The following is a 20,116-nucleotide window of genomic DNA, read 5'->3' as shown; positions in this document are numbered from 1 at the left end:
AACCGGTGAATAAACAGATGTTCACTATTACGACAACATACCCTTGCACCAGTGGGGGGGGGGGGTTATTTAATCACTGTGGAGGCTTCATGTTGTTTTCAGAGGAAGATAATGTTTAATTCGTCTGGATGTTGTTAAATACCTTTAATTGTACTGTTAGCGTTTAAGTGGATTTGGTCAAGTTAAACCTGGATCTTAAGAGGAACACATTATTTCTTTAACTGCTTGTTTTATGTTTCTACATCACTGGCACTAGACTTCACCTTCAACCATTTAAACACTTATTACAATTACTTTCTGTTAAGTATTCATCTATACGGCTACCTCAACCTTTTCCCATTACTTCTTTTTTTTTTTTTTAACTATTTCAACCATAATAAAATATTTTTCAAACAATTATTTTTGCTTTTGCCAAGTTTTCAAAGTTAACTTAGAGGTTGTGTTCAGGTGTTGGAGCTGAATCAATATATTTATATAGATTATATAAAAACTAAACTTTCAGTTTATATATTTATCTTATTTCACTGATGTAATTATTATTTTATTGATCTAATAATTCCTAGTTATCAATTTGTGTTTGTTTAAATCTGTGTCAAACGTTTATTTGTACAATTTGCTTCTTCACCTGGAGCGGAACATAAATAAATCTTTACTCTTCACTTATCATCTGCCTCTTAACAACAGTGGAAGTTCTTCAGGTTGAGAATCTGTGTTGAGCCTCTGATAAGAAGCAAACAGCAGCTTCATTTATGCACAACCCCCCTCCCCCCCATCATGTAATTACAACTATTAAGAATCTGATTTCATGTTTTATGACCCTTGAACTTTCGTCGTCTATTTAAAATCTGAACATTTGGTGAAAACATTCCATTTGTGCTGTTGTGGTTACGTTCACTCTTCTTTTCTGTTTCTCTACAGAAACCTTGACCTGGTGCAGCGGCTGTTACTCAGTCTGAGAGAGTCAGAACGGCATCTACACAAATTTGAAAGGAGGAAGAAGAAAGGATGGAAAGAGAAAGTGTGCACCCTTTTGTGTGTCTGAAAAACAGAGGTGGAGAGAAAGAACATAATCAATAAAAGATGAACGACCATAAAAAAGAGAGGGGGCGGGGGAACAGAGTGGAAAAAGTAAATCTGGTGAAAACGAAACAGGAGGTTTTATCAATCAGTGAAACCGAGGTCACAAAAATATGTTTTGCGTAATAAGCAGAGGAGCATAGTTGAAGCATTTTTAAGTGTATTCATATTTCATATACATATTGACAGGTTTCTAATACAGCATGGTTCTGATAGTGTAACTGTCTTCTTTCAGTTTGATTTTTTTTTTTTTACAAGAATAACAATAAAAAATGATAAAGACGACACCATGTACGACTCACTTCTGAATTTTTATGGCAATGCTTCTTTTGAATGGATTTTGCATCTCCCGATCAAATCGCTGCTGCGTCACTCAAGAATGAAAACCATTCACAAGTACTTGGTTCGCGCCCCCCCCCCCCCCACTGGCCAGGACAGACGGCCAATCACAGCCACTCGCATGACACCTTCTTCAAAGTTTTATAGTTCCAGACAATGGTTCATCACTGTGCGGGGCGGGGGCGGGGGGAGGGGGCCGACACCCGTCAGGTAAAACGCAACTTCCTATGTAGAACGTACGCACTTGTGCTCCCAGCACAAAGTCCCACAACAAAGAAAACAGTCCCGTGTCCCGTCCTTCATCTTTTTCCAGTCAGCACGGTTAAAGATGGCGGACACGCATTAGTCCATAGTGTTATCTCCTCCTCTTACAAGGTTCTGTCCTTCTCTTTGCACATTACAAACATTTTGTACTTGAAAAATAAGACTGTCCATCTGATTTTTCATGAATACTATCTGTACCGTAAAAACCCCAGTGATGAAAAATAAGAACACTTTTCAAAAGGACCAAAATGGAATCAAAGACCCAGATATCGGCATATTTTTCAGTTTCTCTCTCTCTCCCTCTCTCACACACACGCACTCTCTCTCTTCACACACACTTCTCACTCACACACGTGACTTTTGAAAGGCAACAGATGTCCGTTCTCCAAGGCAATAATGTCTTTGTGGCAAACTCGACCCTGACAATCCAGACATGACACTCTGGATCCTCCCTCTCCAGGAATGGTAAAAAAAAAGAAAAAAGAAAAAGAAATATGCGTTGACTGAATAAAAAGTGAGTAAATATTAATGAGGAAAAATAATAATGAGGACTAAAATAATAACTGTGATCGTCCTGATATCATAAGATAAAATACTACTTGCGAGAGGATACATTTGCTTTTCTGGGTTCGACACCCAGCTTGCTCCCAATATGCGTCTCCAAAGGAAACAAAATAAAAAAAAAAATACCTGGAAGAAAAGAAAAGGTAAATGATGATACACATGATGAAAAACAAATGTTTAACACTTTTGACGTCGTCTGAGGAAAATCAAAGTGAGCCCAGGGAGGAAGCTTTTCTTTTCTTCTTTAAAGTAAAGTTCCGTTTGTTCCTTCGTCAGTTTTGACATCTCATTTTATTCCACTTCCATCTTAGAATTTTTTTCTTCTTTTGCTTGCAGCTCTGCTCCTGTATGTTGCATGTCCATGTTTTTTGTTTTTCTGCTTTAAAGTAAAGAGCAATAATTCAGAAAAAAAGTTTTTTCCCCCCCCATTGTCTTAAATGTAAATAATGCTGATTCCTGTAGAGAAATTGTACATTCCCTTTTGTGGTTCTCCGTCACAGACGCCAGTCCTGTTCTCTCACATTCGGGGCTGCTCCGCAAACAAGATTCTCAGTCTTCTTTTGTTCAAACTAACCTAAGAGAGGAAACACAGGCACATGGGAAGTAAGTCTGATCACCAACGTCCGCACTACTTTAAATCAGAGTTAAAACATTCTGTTCATTAGTGGAGACGTGATTAATTAGTTTCTACTTCATCGAAAAGCAAATCAAACAGCTGTTACTACATTAAATATTAGTTGTAGTCAAGAACAATCCACAGAACACCAACATGTCCTGCTGTGAATCTAACTTTACTGAAGAAAGAAGAGCTGTGCTGTGTTTTCAGCTTCCATGAGGACGAGCTGGACTCAAAGTGAGTCATGCAGAGAACAGTCAGTGTGAGACCAGGATGAATGTCAACGACAGGGGTCTGAGACTCAGCCAAAGAAGAGCAGCTGATATTATTATGTGGGGAACTCTGAATAATTTCACGAAACAAAGTGAAAACACACACAGCTGAGTGTAAACTTACAGCTCCCAGACTCTTGTGTCTCTTCTTCCTCTCCGTCTCTCTCAGCCTCTCTCTGACTGCTCCAGGTACACTGGCTTGGCTGGCCGGATGCTCTGGGTAGACTGAGAAAGAAGGAAAATAAACTTTCTGAGCTGCTTGTTTGTGTTTGAAAGAGAGACGGGACTTCACACCGGCCAAAATGTCCTCAGAAATATAACGGAAACCAACCTCTCCTTCTTTACCTTGTGCTTCGGACACCGCAGTGAGTAGTTATCTTCGTTCAGAGAGCAATCTAGATGGAAGAGAGAAACTTTCAACACTAAGCAAAGATTTCCACAGAGATTCTAAACGCATTATTAGTTCTTTACACTGACTCACTGCTTGTACTCAATGCATCTACTCACCTGCTTCAATAGCACACATGTAATGATAGCGAAGTGTACAGCCTTTGCTGTAGCAGCCCAGCGTCGAGCCGACCATCTCACAGTACGAGCAGCTCTGAGCACAGACAGAGAACGAAAAAAAAAGAAATCAATACACCTTAAAACTGTACAAGACAAGGAAGTGCCTGGAAAAATGATAAAAATCAATACACACATAACATCTATTAAACCAGACGCGTGTGTTTATCAGCTGTGATTCACAAACTGCCTTTCAAAACAGTCAACAACAAACCTGAAATGATCCCAAAACTAAAAAAAAGACACTCACTGTTTCTCTGGCGCCATCTAGTGCCTCCTGCAGGCCATAGAGCCTCCCATTGACGAGGTACACTCCACTGGTCCACACTATACAACATTCGTGGACCCACAGCTCCTCTGGGTCCATGGGCATCTGAGGAAGCTGGGCGAGTTGTGCCAATGGTCCCAGGGAGTCCAAGGCCGGCGGAGGGGGCTGGAAGGGCAGAGACGCCTTGCTGTTGGATGGCACCATCCTGGGGGAATCCTCACTCGATTTGTGCCTCCTCTTAAAGCGGGGATGCGAGGTCAGCTTTCTGTGTTGAGGTCGCTGCACAGCTTCGTCAGGCGGCGGCTGCAGCTGTTTTTGCACCTGCTGCGGGTCAGTCTCAAGGTCTAGCTCTCTCTTAAGCTGGGGAATAGGTCGGATATCTAGATTCATGTCCCAGGTTAGAAATGTGGGTTTACTGGTGGTGGTGGTGGTGGTAGTGGAGAAGGAGGAGGAGGAGGAAGAGGAGGAGCATGAGTAGGAGGAGGCGGTGTTACTAAGCTTTCCAGCCACATGCATCATCATATCCTCTCGTCCAGCAGGGGAGGCAGTTCTGACTGGAGTGCTAAGAGACGCTGGGTTTGAATCGAGGCTGATGGCATAGTCGCTCTCAGTTACAGGCTTGGGAAACTGAGCCTCTGGTGTTTGTGAGTCTTGGATCATGCTCAGATAATTTGAGCTCATGTCTGCATTTGGTCCTGTTTTGTTTGTGCCTGTGGTGGCTTGACACTGTCTGACCTGGGGCTGGTTCTTAGGGAGCTTTGCAGCATATTCAGCCCGATAGAAAGGCCCGTAGAGATCTCCGAGGTGTTTGTAATTTGCCCATTTCTGACACAGGCAACAAAGCAGGCGGCCAGAGTGATCGGTCTCTGTAATCACAGGGCCTGAAACAACATAGCCAGAAGAAGGAAGTGCTTTTCCTGACTGAAGTGTAGTTTCCACCTCGTCTGTCGTCCTTTTCTCAGATTCTTTGTCTCTCTTAGATACCTGGGAGGAAAGAGCTGAGGTCAGGAGAGAATCAATTCCACTGCCGCCTGCTCTCCCTGCCACTGCACCACGCTCCCCTCTCATCTTCTCCTCCTCAGCATTTACAATGGTGCACACCGCCCCAATCTCTGGTACTTTATTTTCCACATGTATGTGCGGAACAAACGGGCCTTTTCTGTTTGAATCTAAGAAAACTCTGTTTGCGCCGAGACCACCTCCTGACCCTAAAGGTGTATCTGGGTCATCTTTAGCCAATGATGGTGGTGCCGCTGTTGCTGCCGCCCCTCTCCTCCTCCTCCTCTGTCTCCCTCTTGCTTCTAGGGGCCCGTCTTCATCTTTGACGCCTCGGCGTCTCCGGCGCACAGGTTTGACCTCAGTCTCTGGCTGCGTGTCCTCACTCTCGACATCCACTTTCACAACCTGGGTTAAAACTGGGGGGGCGAGTGGGGGAGGGATTTTATCATCTGACAGCAGAGGCGCTGCAGGGGCTGGTGTGCTGCTGGGGGTGAGCACTGTCTGTGGAGCTGGAGCAGCGGCTGTAGTAGGAGTGGGCGAGGATGGAGCAGTACTCAGAGTTGTGTTCTGTGTCTGGACTTGAGATTGGGCCTGGGTCGGTGTTTGGGCCTGGTTCTGGGCCCGTTTTTGTTTATTCACACTCCCCACGGGCCTGCCCTTCTTTTTGCCAGATGGGAAATAGCCTTTGGGCACAATACTATCTGAGCTCTTAGAATCTTGTGGAGACAGACTGGACCTCCCAGAGGACATCTGATGTCTGTTGAGCATATGTCCTTGAGCCTGGCCGTGGTGGGGAGGGTTTGTTCCGTAGTAGTCACTTCCAGGATAATCATCAAATCCCATGCCAGATTCTTGAAGTTTCTGTCGGAGAAGATTAGCCGCAGATTGCTCTCCTCGTCTTGTCTCGAGCTCCTGGTAAGTGTTGGTGAAATGCTGAATATCTGACAGAGCTGAGGAGGACGGCGGTGGCGAACCCTGGACTGGACGAGGAAGAGGTGGAGGAGGGGGCAAAGGTCCGAGCAAAGCAAAGTCCTCCTTGTCATCAGATGCTGATGCCACAGCAGCCCCTAACCCAAAGTCAAAGTCTTGTTTGAGGGCTTGGGATGTCTGAAGGGGATCACATGGATAAGCAGATGGAGGTAAAGGTCCAGTCTCATCAACTCCTCTGAAGGGATTAATGTTGTTTAATGAGTGACTGTCATCCATGTAACTATCCGCCCCTCCTGTAACTCTGGGGAAATGTGTTAGGTCTTGGTCCTGTGAATCGTTAAATGCTGGTATGTCTGAGTGAGAGAATCCTGGGTAATGATTTGACTCATCCTCAGCATGGCCTACTGGCTTTTTAATATTTGGTGTGATTTTCTGCACTATCGCCTCTAGTTTCAAACCTCGTCCTTTCTTGGGAGGCAAAACCTTGATATTAGCACTTGATGGAGATTGGGGTTGTGAATAGGTATTCTCTCCAGTCATAGGGGAGGACAGCCTGGGGCACGGGATATCTGAACTGGTAGAGTCCTCTTCATTGTGATGGCTAGACTCAGAGTGAGCCCCAGGAGAGTGATGTGAATTTGTGGCACCTCTCTGCTGGGTCGCATCCTGGAGTTGCCTCTTGGCGGGAATTGGAGATATAAAAGAACGAACCCTCCTCCTCAATATTAGAGGATTCGTGTCTCCGGAACCACCAGCCTTAGACTGACGCACCTTCGGGGGCATGGAGTTCATGTCAGCAGGTGGCTTAGCGGGGCTGGATGGAAGAGGGGGGCAGGGATGCTTGGCTTCCTCTGTGGCTCCTCTAGGGACCTCGGGTTCAGCAGCATTTTGGCCATGCATCATCTGTGGAGGAGCAGGGCCGTGTGAGGCTGCTGGAGCTGGAGGAAGGGGAGGGGGAGGAGGCGGCTGTGTTCTGTAGAAGGACTCTCCCTCCATCATTCTCGGGCCTTCTCTTCCTGGGTGCGCTGACTCCCACATCTTCATATCAAAGAAAGCACTTTGATGATGCAGCAGAGTTTTGGTTGCGTGTTGTTCACCAGGCATGTCAGTTTGGGGGATCATCCTCTGTCTCTGCTCTGATTGGCTGACCTTATGTCTTCCTGGGGAGGAGCCAGGCTGCATCATCATCTCCTTGGATGACCTGTTCATTGCTTTCACCCAGTCACTCATCTCATGCGGGTGATGAGGGAGGCTGCGAGGGTGAGGATACATTTGGAGCTTATTTGTGGACTGAGCCTGGTGGGCTAAGTTGTGGTATGGATGGTGGGAGGGAAAATGGGGATTGCTTCGAGGCATTGTGTTGCCTTCTCTCGTATCCCCATATCTATAACCAGGAAAACTGCTGCCACTGCCAGTTGACAAATCAACACTGTGAAGATAGGACTGATGCCTTGAGGGGGACGATAAAGGATTAGTGCTCATGGGGTGAGAAGGCAAGGGGGACATATCCACATTGCCACGCCTATAGGGGTCAGCATTCATTACAACAGATGAATGAACAGACTTGGGATGATACTCCATATCTGCCTCATTCGCTCCACCCCTGCCATGACGATCGCTTTGTAAATGTACAATGTCTTGACCCGGGTCTTTTGATACAGTTTCCATTTTCACCACTTGTTTCTCTCCTGTGTCTTTTTTACTCAGATCATTGGCTGCTGCTGCTGGAGAGGAAAATGGCTGTTGGATCACAGAGGCTCCACTCTGACTTTTCTCTCGGTCTCTCTCTCTGTCACTCTCTCTGTCCCTCTCTGGTGTACTGCGCCGGTTTGGCGACACATCACAGATGACAGAGCGCCGCTCTGATGGGGCTAATATGGAGCCTGATGACTTTTGAGACTCAGTTTGACCAATGCTGCCACTTAGCGGCTCTGGCTCTTGCAAAAGGAGCTCCTGAACAGCAGATGATGGAGTGGACACATTTGATAACACTTTTCTCTGTGGAAGGGAGTAGTCAGCTAAGTTTATATGTTTGAGTGGGGGTTGCTGGGACTCTGTAGCCTGTGGTAAATGACTCTGGGACACACCTAATTCCGGTTTGTCGGCATTTTGCAAGATGTTAGCACTGGACACTTCTGACTTAACTGCAATCTGTGGATCCGTGGTGAAATCAGGCTCACTTCCATGCCTCAGGTTTGGATGTGTGGGCTTTCCAGAGCTGCCTATTTGGGCAGAATGAGCAGAAGCCTCTGTTGCTCTGCTCTGTATCCTCATACTTTCAGACATGCCATACGGGGTTCTGCTTTGAATGTGTTGTTGAACTTGGAGATGGGCAGGAAATGCCTGTTCTGGTCGGCCATAACGTCTATCTAAATTATAACCTTGAAGGACCTCTTGTAAAAGGCTGGGAAACTGCTGCATTTGTGAATTGTCGTCGTGAATTTTACCTCCTGCCCCGTGCCCTCTCTTTACCAAAGCCTCAGCTACAGAACCAGTTTGAGATTGTTGGTACCCTAAGTATCTGGAATTTGATTCCATTACACTCGCAGCACCAGCCCTCCCTCTCTTTTTCATTGACAAATCTGAGCCATATGTTGATTCTGGGTAGCCATATTTATGTGGCGCAGACTGGGGGGGATTCTGAGGCCGTCCAAAATTGGATTTCTGCGAAGAATACAGACTAAGATCTATTCCCTCCTCTCCATTATGACTGCTTGACTCTCTTAAGTAAGAGTGTGACTGTTTCTCTTCAACACAGTTGTCTTGGGGGTGCTTGTTTTTTTCAGTGTGACTTCCCTCAGATCGAGCTGAAACAATCACACCAACACCACTGGCACTTTGCTGCTCTTCTGACGTGTGCTTTTCTTCCCTCTCATTATTGTGTAATCTCGATGCAGTGTGCAATTTATTTTCTTTGTCCTGACCATTTTGTGTATTGACTTCTACATCTCGCTGCGTCTGGCTACTGCCTCTCTCTGTTTTTTCAACTGCACCTTCACTTTCATTTTTGATTACTTCATTTTTAACCTCTGTTGTTTTCTTGTGGCCACCCTTGTTGTCATTATATGTTAAAACAGGTTCTGAGACACAGTTCGGCTGGGGAGGAGGAATGCTGGAGGAGGTGGAGGAGGGGGATGAGGAAACTGGAGGCGTTGAATGTGAAATTGGGCCAGTCTCTGATGACTGACAGCCAAAGGATGGAGATGATGACAAGGAGGGAACACGAGCTTCATTTGCTTTTGCTTCGGAAACACGTGATTCTTTTGTCAGGGAATCTGAGCTGACTGTTTTAGCATTTGCTGCTTGTCCAGTCTGCGGTTGGATTTGATTCTGACTCGGAGGGTGATAGCCTGTTGTTTCAGATCCACTGCTTGCACCACTCATCTGTCTCACTCTGCCATGTTCCCCCTCAGAAAACTGTTCCTCGCGCTCCACCTTGGTCCCTGATGAGCCTCCTACTGACATTAATGAGGATTCTTCATCAGCACCAGCATCTAAACTGGCACCATCAGCACTTCCATCTTTGACTGTGCTAGTACTTGAGGCTGCGCTAGCATTTCGACTCCTTGGTTGCGAGGGGGGCATGCTATGTAACGACTGTTGCATCTGCCCGACTTCTTTCTTCTTCTGTGAAAGAACTGTGTCAGTGAGGAGCATGTGCTGAACTGTGTTTGGTAAATTGGCTACTTGTGAGCTCAAGGCATTAAGACTATTCAGGCCGGCGTCCTGGATTTTATCAAGCAGAGAAGATGAATAAACAGAGGATGCTTCCTCACGGGATCCAATTCCTGCTCCTAGACCTGTTTTGTTGCGGCCTGTTGGAGGGAGACTGCTGCCTCCAACTGAACTCATGCTGTGAGCTTTATGACTGCCGCTGCTTCCACAACTACTGATGCTGCTATTTGAGTTGGGAGTGGGACTTAACTGTGGCATAGTCTGCAGTAATCTGCCATGACCATGGCTGCTACGGGGGTTTGATGGAGGAGGATGTGAAGGACCATGACCTGAGGTGTTTCCATGTGCCTCTGATACACCCATCAAAGGGGAAGGAGAGGAGCTACAGCTGGGGGAATGAACTGCCGAGGCAGCTGGAGAGGGGTTAGATATCGGGCTGAAGTTTTGGTTGATTTGGGTTTGCTGAGCATTAGGGTGCATTGGGGATTTGGCTATTTCTTGAGATGCTGCTTGAGGTATACTGGGATTGGAGGGTTGTTTAGCATATACAGACCCTGGAGACGGGCCCTGGTGCTGCATCTTGAGAGAGTTGTCATAACCTACCCCTAAATTGTGCTGCGAGTTGCGGTGCTGTAGTGTGGACTGCTTGTGAAGAGAATGCGTCTGTGGGGAATATCCAGGATAACTTGAAGCATGGTAACTCTGTTGAACATTCTCTATTGGCCCCACATTGTTAGCAGCAACTGAACTGGAGACCGAGTTTGAACTGGAGTTGACACCGGGAGAGCTGTTGACTTTGGGATCAAATCCAGTGCTGGCAGTCCCATCGAGATATCTCTGTGGCGGAGGGCTGTACATTCCTGATGACCCCGTGGATGCTCCACTCTGTGGCGAGTAGTGTGCGTACTGTGGGGTCATTCTGTGCCCAGAGAGGGGATAGCTCCGATGCTGCTGTCCATGGTGAACAGCTGGGAAAGTTTGCCCATGCTGGCGGTGCTGCATCTGAGAGACTGACACTGACTGCATTGCAGGGTTCTGGCTCATATTGTACTGATGAGTAGGAGAAAAGGCTCCAGCACCAGCACCTCCACCCGAACCAGCACTAGAGCCGTAGTCTACTGGATACGGTGACATCAGGCCAGATGATGGGGCAGCGCCAGATCCAGCGTGTCGGTACTGGTGAGGTATATGTCCATCAATATTAGGATACCCAAAGCCCGCCCCGTAACCAATACCTCCCCTTCTCTGCCTCTCCTTCCCGCCCATTGAAAAATAATAATCCATGGCATCCTTCCTGTAAGGGTTGGTACTATTGCCACTGTGAATGTTACCCTGTGTTGGCGGTTGCTCCACAGCTCCTCTGCTTCTAGCACTGTAAGCAAGCATGTGGCTGGCTTGACTGGGGTGGTGATGGCCTCTGAGCAGGCTCTGTTGTTGCATGCCTGCATAATCGTCTGTCATCCTTGGGGAGATCTGGGGGTCTGCTGGTTGAGGGGGATACGGAGGTCCGCCTCCACCCCTCCCACTGAACCCATGGGGTAAAGAAGTAGGAGCTGGACTGTTTGGAAAATTCTGCATTGCTTTCTTTTTTGGTTTTTTGGATTTAAAAAACGGAAATATCTGTCACTGTCTATATCAGGGAATGTTTCTGATCAGAAACTGGAAGGCTTATGGCAGTAACCATAAATGACAAAGAGAGAGTCAATGGCCTGGCAGTAAAACAAGGAAATGCTTTTGAGCTGCAGCAAATATCACAGATGTTATAATCACTTTTGTTGTCGCAGAGAGTTTCAGGGAGGTGGAATAGATGATGATTTTATCAATATAGAAAAAGGTCAAATTGTAAAAATCTTTCTTCTTCAATGTGGTGGTTGTTTTTGCTTAAAAATGTTACGATACAGGAGGGTCTTAAAGACACAGAAGGTATGAAAGAAAAAAAAAAAAGATATGCGTGGTGAAGCAGGTTTCTACTGCAGAGAAGTCCAAGATTAAAAGTATGCAGTCATTCCCATGACTTTGAAACGGTTTGGCACTAAGCAGGCAACAATATCACGGACAACTGACACACCAGCGAGAGATGTTCAAATGTCTTAACATGCATACACTCCGCTATTACAACAGCTCAAGCAAGCAGAGCTACGTTTGGATCAAACTGAGTTAAAATCCAACAGCATCTTGAGTAAAAAAAAAAATCTATTGAGACCGTGTTCCGTCACAGCGATCCTTCAGTTTGTCAACATGTATGAGCGGACACACAGCTGTGTGAGGCTGCAGTAACAGAACGAAGAGGTCTGAATACAGACTCTCACTGAACGCTCCCGGAGGCAAACACTCCATTGATATTCTCATTAACTGGTGGATGCAGAGTGTAATTCTTTCTGAGATGGTTTTTTTTTCTTGGTCATTCCCTCTTAAATAACATTTTCTTGTTAGTTATCTTGCTGCTGCATGCATTCATTTGGACTGTAGAGGTCTTTGGTCCCTATATAGTGATCGTTCTTTCCTCAGATTCTGCGTTCAGATTCCTCTTGGTGCGCTCCTGTATCTTCAGCATGTAGCGGCCTTACCTTTGTTTTTTTTGTGTCAACCATAATTTAATTCTACCAAGTTCCATGGCAACAATTGTCCAAAAGGAGGGTAATCCATTTATTCCACTTCAAGTTCAGTTGGTTCAAGCTCCGTTTTTTCTGTTTCTCTTCTGTATTTCCATGCAGATACGTTCGTTCTCCAGAAGTCGGTGACCAGAAGCCCTCACAACTCTGCAATCACAAAAGATGAATTAAAAATGTTAGTATGTAAAGATGACAAGGCAACATTTGTTTACCACACATTTTGCTAAAGCTCATTGTTAAATAATTATCGAGAGAAATGAGCTGCAGTTTAAAATGTGTTTGGAATAAAGACAGTTTTAATGGTGCATTTTTTAGATTTTTTTTTTAATTCATCAAATTGATTTAAACTGTTTAGTCATAAACGTGACATATTTATACTTAATTTCATTTCTAAATTACTGCAGCTGCTCTCACTGCAAAAGAAAAAAACAAGGATCACGTATTAAATCTGCATTTCAGCGCACTAATCTTTACTGGAACACCAAAATAATCACACAGGTTTATCACAGATACATAAACCAAACCAATAACGATGTTAACAATCCTCACTGAATTTACTATTCATGTGCCTCCTTACTCCACTACCTTGAAAGGTTTGCTGGCCTCATCTCAGCACTCCTATTTTAATATGCACTGTGGGTATAGCCTTTACTGTGTTTGGCACTTTTACAATACATGCCTAAGCTTCCTCCTCTGACTGATAACAATGACGGAGAGAAAAGTGGGTTGGCAGCAGCACCAGAGAAGCACAGACAAAGTCACAAACACTTCCTCTCCTGTAAACAAACAAACAACCATGTGGAGTCGAGACAGAGGAACCGCATCTCTCGCCTCTTTTACAATCAGACTAAACCATTAACTTTACAGCATTTAACTTGTTTTAATGGCCTTTAATTGTTACGGGTGTCACTTTAAGGGGATGACGGCAGCTTTATGAGGTCAATGCACATAATTACCACGTGTGACACAAGCCTCTATTGTCTGCTTCAAAAACACTGTGAAGAGGCTAATGACCCTACAACAACTTTGGGAGAGTGGCCTCTTTGTGTAGATGTAATCAGAGCCACACTGTTTATGCGTAGGTCGGAATTTAAGTTACCAACTACCAGCGGATGTTAAGGACGTCACCTTTGTGTCATCAAGCGTTTTCGTAATCCACGATACAGACCGAACTTGAGTTTACGCTCAGGCTGAAGGTAAATCTGAGTGACTAGTTGCCTCTAGAAGATGGAGACCACACCATGTAGGTTCTACTGAACTAAAACACCCAGATGTTAGCAGATGTTAGTGACCACCAGTGCAAAAATAGGGACACGTCTTCAGTTGTTTACCTTAGCATCATCACAACTACTAGTGTTGTTAGCATCAGTCCTGTGTTGTTCATCATCTGTATTGTGTTTTTAAAGTGAGAGTGACAAGCATCTGGATGGAAAACATGGAAGAGGGGGAGAACAAAACAGAGCACATCATCCAGCGGGTCGCAGTCAGCGGGTTGTGTTGTGTTGTGATGCACCGGACACAATTAATCTCCATCAGCTGATGAGCCCATATCTTGATGACTGATTAATCACTGCAGCTCTCTGTGCAGCATTAGAGGAAACTGACCCAGTGCAGCGTGTCTGCGAGTCCACCAGCGGCACAGCTGCACAGAAAAGCACGAGCATTTATTCTGCAGCTAGAACAACCAGCTCCATTTCATTTGTCCTCATCTGTCATGAACAACAACACTGGCTCCTGTACAATAGCCTCAGCAGCTACATTAGCCCGTAGCATACGCAATATCACAGTTAGCTTTGTGTAGCTGCTGCTGCTGCCTCTAGCCTGGAGAGTTTAGCGTTAGCCCCACAAAAAAAAAAATAACACACACACACACACACAACACCACCCAACGTACTGCTAATTAAAAATGCCAGCTAGTGGGGGTTGGCTAGCCAGGCTACAGCCGCTAGTTAGCATCTTAGCGAGGAAGCTAATTTGCAGGTAGTTCATGACAACGTAGCTCCAGCGGGCTAAAGGCAGGGGGCTGCTACAAAAGAGGGGTGATTAGGTGCAGATGTTTCCCCCCTCAGACGTCCACAGGGGCTGCGGGGAAACAGGGGAAGGGGTTAGCTAGCTTCGACAACATAGCCACCAGCGCTGCATCAGAAAAACGATCATCACGCAGGCGGATTTTTTTTTTTTTTTTAACCCTCGTTGAATAAGCGGCTAACGATCGCCAGGGAGCGGCGGCGGTGCGGAGGGGAGATCCGGGGGGCAGGCTAGCTAACACACGTACCTGACAACGTAGCGACACAAGGCCCCGCCGAGGAGCGGGTTTTTTGTGACAACCCCAGCCGCCTCGAGTCGACCGCTCCGCCGCTTTTTTTTTTCTCTCTCTCTCTCTCCCCCTTCAGCCCTCCTGCGTCCAGACAACCACCGAGCAGCGGCGGCGGCGAAGGGAGGAGGAGGGGGCCCGTCACGACACTCGGATCCCGGGGCCTTTCTTCTCCGATTCCCCCCTCTCTCTCTCTCTCTCTCTCTCTTCTCTTTTGTCCCTCACCTCCAGAAAATGATGGGAGCGGAGCAGCACAATCGGGGGGAGCCTGTGGGTCCCGTCAGCGGTGAGGTCCACACACACCCCCGCCCCCCTCCTCACCCTCTCGTTCCCTCTCTCTCTCTCACACACATACACACACACACAGCTGAGGTGATCCCACAGATCTCCCGCTGGAAACCACACACAATCCGGTGCGGTCACTGAATCACATGTGTCTTCATCTGCAGCTCAACCTCTTCGTTCCCCCTGTTCCACTACTGTTTTTCTTCTTCTTCTTTGCAACACACACACATAGAGAGAGAGAGAGAGAGACCGCCTTGAAAATGCACACACACTCATATTCCTGCACCTCCTCCTCTCTCCATCACATCCCTCCATCTCGCCCCCCCACCTCCCTCTCTCCCCTTCAAGCTTTTGCAATTTCTCTCATTTTCACCTACATCTGCACAGGAGAAGTCCACAGATTACAGGAGGGATGTTGCAAATTGCAGATTTCTCAACGCCTGCATGGGCCGAGCCTTGGTGACACAGCTCCTTTGTTCCTATTTCATCTCGCCAGTGAAAGTGGAAAAAGCCTAATGAAGGCAACCGGAGTACAAAGGCAATAAGCAGAGGAGACAGGGTTGAATGCAATGGTGGGATATGTCTAGAAGACCAAATAGGCTGCACCGGAGGAAGACTGCGGTGCAATGAAGGGACGAAGCTTAAGTTTACAGCGCGGCTCTCTTGTTTTTGTCCTCTCCTCACAAAGAGAAACCACTTAAATCATCACCACGATACCCAGTCATCGGTTAATGTTTGACAGGACACGCTCACAACCCCACCATGGCCACAACAACAATGGAGGGGCTACAAACAGAATCCATTTCCCATTAAAATGTATTGTCTTGGTCTCTGCCGGAGCTTATCTGCTCTCACATATAGGGCCAGTGAGTGCAGCGCAGACCCACTCTCCCACCATCATAATGATGTGGCCTATGCCCCCCATCCATGCTGCTTCACTTTACTGCAGTGTGTCAACCACACACACACACACACATGCGTGCGTACTTCGAAACCACACAAGCACAATAAAAAAAGCCATGGACACTCACAAAAATCCAGTCTGATGTGCACAAACACAAAGTCAACACACAAGCATGCACATCTGTATGCAGTCGCTCGCTTAACCTGTCAGTCACATGCGTAAAATCTCCCTCAGTTTCTAAACAACAGTTCAATACATTTCATTCCCGGGCAGATACACGTCTATTTCTATCATAGTTGCCATAGCAACTGCATCACAGGGCCTTAACTGTGGATAATTCTCAGGCTACATATCTACATTCGCCTTTTACATGTGCAATTTCACAAAGACGCTCTTGTTCGCCGGTGCAAGTCTTCAACCACAAATCAGTCGCGAGCAGTTGTGTGCTTGTATTGCCTCTAAAGTTGAAGTGAAAATGCTGAGAGGCGAGATAAAGGGCATTGATACTCTGGGCCAGCAAGTCAGCCAGTCAGGCTTGTCCAATCAACAGGGGCGCCTGCTGGGATACACACATCCTCTTCTCCATCACGGACAAGGTCACAAAATCTTCAACAGAGGAGGCTCAGAGCACACAGCTGTTGAGGAAGCTGCCAGTTTTCAACACAGATCATGCGCTCCACATGCATGTGACACGCACACAACCAGGTAGACCAACAGAACCGTCATTTCTCTTATTTATCCCACAGTTTCCCTAAATTACACGTATACAAACCCAAACACAAGAGACAGAATTCAAAGTAAGACCGCCTGTACTGAGACTAGTAAATTTATGTAAATCAGAAAAGACGCTTGCCTCCCCGTGAGGCAGCAGGTTCATATTTTTGTATTTATTTTTGTGTAATATTGTTATTTTCCTCGTATTGTGGGGGAAAGGAGTTTGAAGGATTCAGGCTCCTTTCATGGTTGGATTGTCTTTGTGCCGAGAGTTGAATAGCATCCGTAATAATGATAAAATTAAAAATTATGTGAAAGAGCTTCATATTTACAAAATCCAACAGAGTCCACGTAATCTTGAGGGTACTATACAAGATCCATCATGTGATAAAAGCACAGCCCATTTTGACAATTAGACAGAAATCTGCACAGATACCTGCACCGAGTACCCACAGTGAATATCATCACATCAGTGCAATTTGCATAGAATTAATGGCGACATGTTGAACATGTCTGTCTGGTTTTGCACAAAAGGTCTAGAATGTCCGAAGGTCTGAGACGCAGGCGAGTTACATGTCACTCAGGCAGGTGAATGGGCAATTAAACCTCAGCTGGAACGTTGTTCTCTAACCTGAGTGCATTGAGAGAGAAATGGTGGATAAGTGCCTGCACGTGGTCGCTGCTCACTCTGAATACAATACACCCTTAAGAGTCGTTTTTATTTGAAGGTGTGAGGCTAGAAGGCTCTTTCTGTCACTGATTACACCTGAGGACACAATAATCAATAATGACTCCATTCTGAGGGCTGATGATTTGATAACACTTCCGAGAATCACTTGTTTCCACAGAGGAACAATCACCACTGTGGGAACATGTGCACTTAAAGGAGAAGTTCACAGTTTTTCTAATCAGGTTTTGAACATTAGAGCAGGTTTAACATGCTCAGTCCTCCAGTTCAGAGAGACCTCTTAGTAGGTTTGCATTATGAGGGACACAACCCACAGAATCCACTGCATCTCAGCAACAGAGAAACATATAGAGGGAATTTTATACTAAAATACAGATTCTCCTCTGCATTTAAAGAAAAAGTCATTTCATGGCCTCAGACTGTCTTGGACTTAACTCTATACCCGCTACTGACCACCAGCAATAGCTTGGCTCACACACCTCTGCTTGTTTTCTGTTTGACTTACTAATGTTCATTGCACAATGGCAAGCAGGAATGTCAGAGAGGTTCAGGCGGACGTATTGGAATCCGAGACTGACTCTGCAGATGATGAATAAGAGCTAATTATACAGGATTGCCTTCAAGTCAGTGTAATGGTTATAAATGAGATGAGCCTTCAGCTAGAAATCAAACTTAGAAATCTTGATAAATCTTAGTCCCAGCCACCTGCTATGAAAAATATATTTTAAAAAAAACATATACACATGTTCACAATTGTAAAAATGTTTTATTAACTTAAAAGAGTATTGACTTCGATTTCATTCCTTAAAAAAATGCTCAGCGTATTTGTTTGGTGCTGGCATGCTGCAGCATCCAGTTCACGCAGCAACAACCAATGGCATGCCCAAAAAGAAGCATTGATTTGCAGTTTCCTTGATGACCACAGGGAGTCAGAGTCATACAACAAACACTGCCTGTTGTGGTGAGCTGCTCAGAATCTGCCCCAGCGTTACAGCATGAAAAATGACCCTCATATTATTTTGTCAGAAATCCCCAATCCATCAGTCCCTTTGAAGTGTACGCTTCTAAACTCAGGCTTTGATCTTCCTCTTCTCCTGGTGTCCTACAATAATCACAATTAGTGTTCCACGGACATTGAGTATTATATCAGTAGAAGGGCAGCAGCTTTGAAAACATAATTGTGAATACATGGAGAAATGAGATCTGGAACTTTGATTGCCACAATAGGTGCGGTGCCTCTCTCGTCATCTCAGTGGAACTCTTACAAATCAAAGAACATGATGTAGCTCAGCTGAAATACACTTGCAACAGCCCCGTCTCCAAATCTGTGACCTCAGCTGTAATAAAACGAAAGATGTCTTTTCCTCATAGGGACATAATCAGTATTCACTCTGTCCACCGCCGTTAGAGGAATTGAAGAAATGAACCAAATCCGGATATCACACAACAAAAGACACCACACACTCCAGCCCTATGCACACTGTCCCACTTTAACACACAAACAAATACACACTCACCTGTGTGTGATCCTTTTGCCTGTTCACCAAAGATGAGAGGTGGCATGAGGCACTGAGCGGATCAGTTTTATTGTAGGTATCTTTTACCAGCAGGGAGCGCTCTCCCCTTATGTCCTTCACCGCTATCACATAACTCTCTCATACACTGAGGCCGGCTGCCACACTCTTCTCGTCACCTAGCAACCTCAGAACCCTGCCTCCAATCACTACGGATACCGGGAGGGATGGAGGGAGGGAGGGAGGGAGAGTGTGAAAGAGGTAGAGGGTGAAGAAGAGGAGGAGGAGGAGAGGCTGACGAGGCTTCAGCATCAGCATCTCAAACAGCAGAACTGAAAGGTTACAAGTTGATCGAAGAGTTGGATCGAGAGGTGGGAGGTGAATGATGAAGCCAAGGTTCCCAGGCACATTTTACAATCATGATTCAAATCAGCTGTATGATGGAATCTGAAATGGAGGGAGAGGAGAGTTAAGGCCTTTTGTCTTGAGTGAGTGTCCCCATAGCTCATGGTCACCCCCCCCCCCCAGCATCACCAGCTCCTCCAGTCCTCTCCTCTTCCACTCTCACCTAGCCATACCTGCAGCCCATTAAATTTGATGGTGCCATCATCATCTCTGTTCTGTCCTTGTGACTCATGGCGGGATTCGGTGCTTTATTACTCCGCTCTTCCTCGGGGGGTCTGCGCTCTCCTCTCTCCGGTGATCTGTGTTCCTCTCACACACGGGATGTTCACGCAGGACAAAATGTACACATACGTATATACATGTATATATATATATATAGGATTGCACCGTGCAATCCTGCATGACATCACAAACGTGTCACATACATGTAGGCCGGTATGTTGGAGCTGACTCACCCGTCACACAATAAGCCTGCATAACGTTCTGTGGACATACTGTGTCATGCAGATAGAGCACAGACACACATACACTCGTCACTCACAGTCACAACACACAAGCTTTCATATGCTCCGCGTGTGATGGGACAGTGACCTTAGACACTAGATCTCCTCCCCCTGTGGCGGCTGTCATGCAGGGATGCGCCGAACAGATATGTGCATGACAGGGCTTAGTCAGGACGACTGGGCAGGTTGATACACAACAGGAGTCAGTGGACTGAGAGCTGATGGGCTGTCTGCGGCTTGCAACAGATACAAAACCATACTTCAATGTTTATACGTGCACGTTATCTTATGATGGGTTGAGGTTTTGAAGCAACCAGCCTCATGATAAATGTTAAAGCATATTGCAAACTAAAGCCTCACAAATAAGTATTTTTTATCAAATACAACTGGTGGAATCTGTACATTTAATCCAGCATTTGACTTTATCTCAAAAGGAGACCAACGGTTCTGTCTGGATTACATCTTTAAATTTATGTAACAGTAACAGCAGTGTTAAAATGCATGACACAATGCGACACACTGCAATACTACATGACACGACACAAGTCTTTGGTTAAAGTGATTGTACAACACCACTCAATGTACATCCTGTACTTCGCTGCCACAGCA

General features: G+C 45.8%; 1 protein-coding gene across 2 annotated transcripts; it reads right to left on the bottom strand.

Moving 5' to 3' along the window:
* Positions 1–1,220: 1,220 nt before the first annotated feature.
* Positions 1,221–14,979, bottom strand: tcf20 (transcription factor 20). 2 transcript variants are annotated; one of them, XM_020106070.2, is made up of 6 exons: positions 14,456–14,979; positions 3,947–12,327; positions 3,640–3,733; positions 3,464–3,527; positions 3,257–3,357; positions 1,221–2,818 (listed from the first exon to the last, which is right to left on the bottom strand). In XM_020106070.2, the coding sequence occupies exons 2-6, from the start codon at positions 11,144–11,146 to the stop codon at positions 2,814–2,816; spliced, it is 7,464 nt and encodes a 2,487-aa protein (XP_019961629.2). In that variant the 5' UTR covers positions 11,147–12,327; positions 14,456–14,979; the 3' UTR covers positions 1,221–2,813. The 2 variants fall into 2 exon arrangements, with proteins under 2 accessions (XP_019961629.2, XP_069380973.1); XM_069524872.1 differs by having other exon boundaries at positions 3,478–3,527.
* Positions 14,980–20,116: the final 5,137 nt, after the last annotated feature.

Source organism: Paralichthys olivaceus, chromosome 5, assembly GCF_024713975.1.
Source record: "Paralichthys olivaceus isolate ysfri-2021 chromosome 5, ASM2471397v2, whole genome shotgun sequence".
NCBI classification, from domain to species: domain Eukaryota; kingdom Metazoa; phylum Chordata; class Actinopteri; order Pleuronectiformes; family Paralichthyidae; genus Paralichthys; species Paralichthys olivaceus.
The sequence above is the reverse complement of the archived record's forward strand: the minus strand, read 5'-3'. Positions and strand labels throughout refer to the sequence as shown.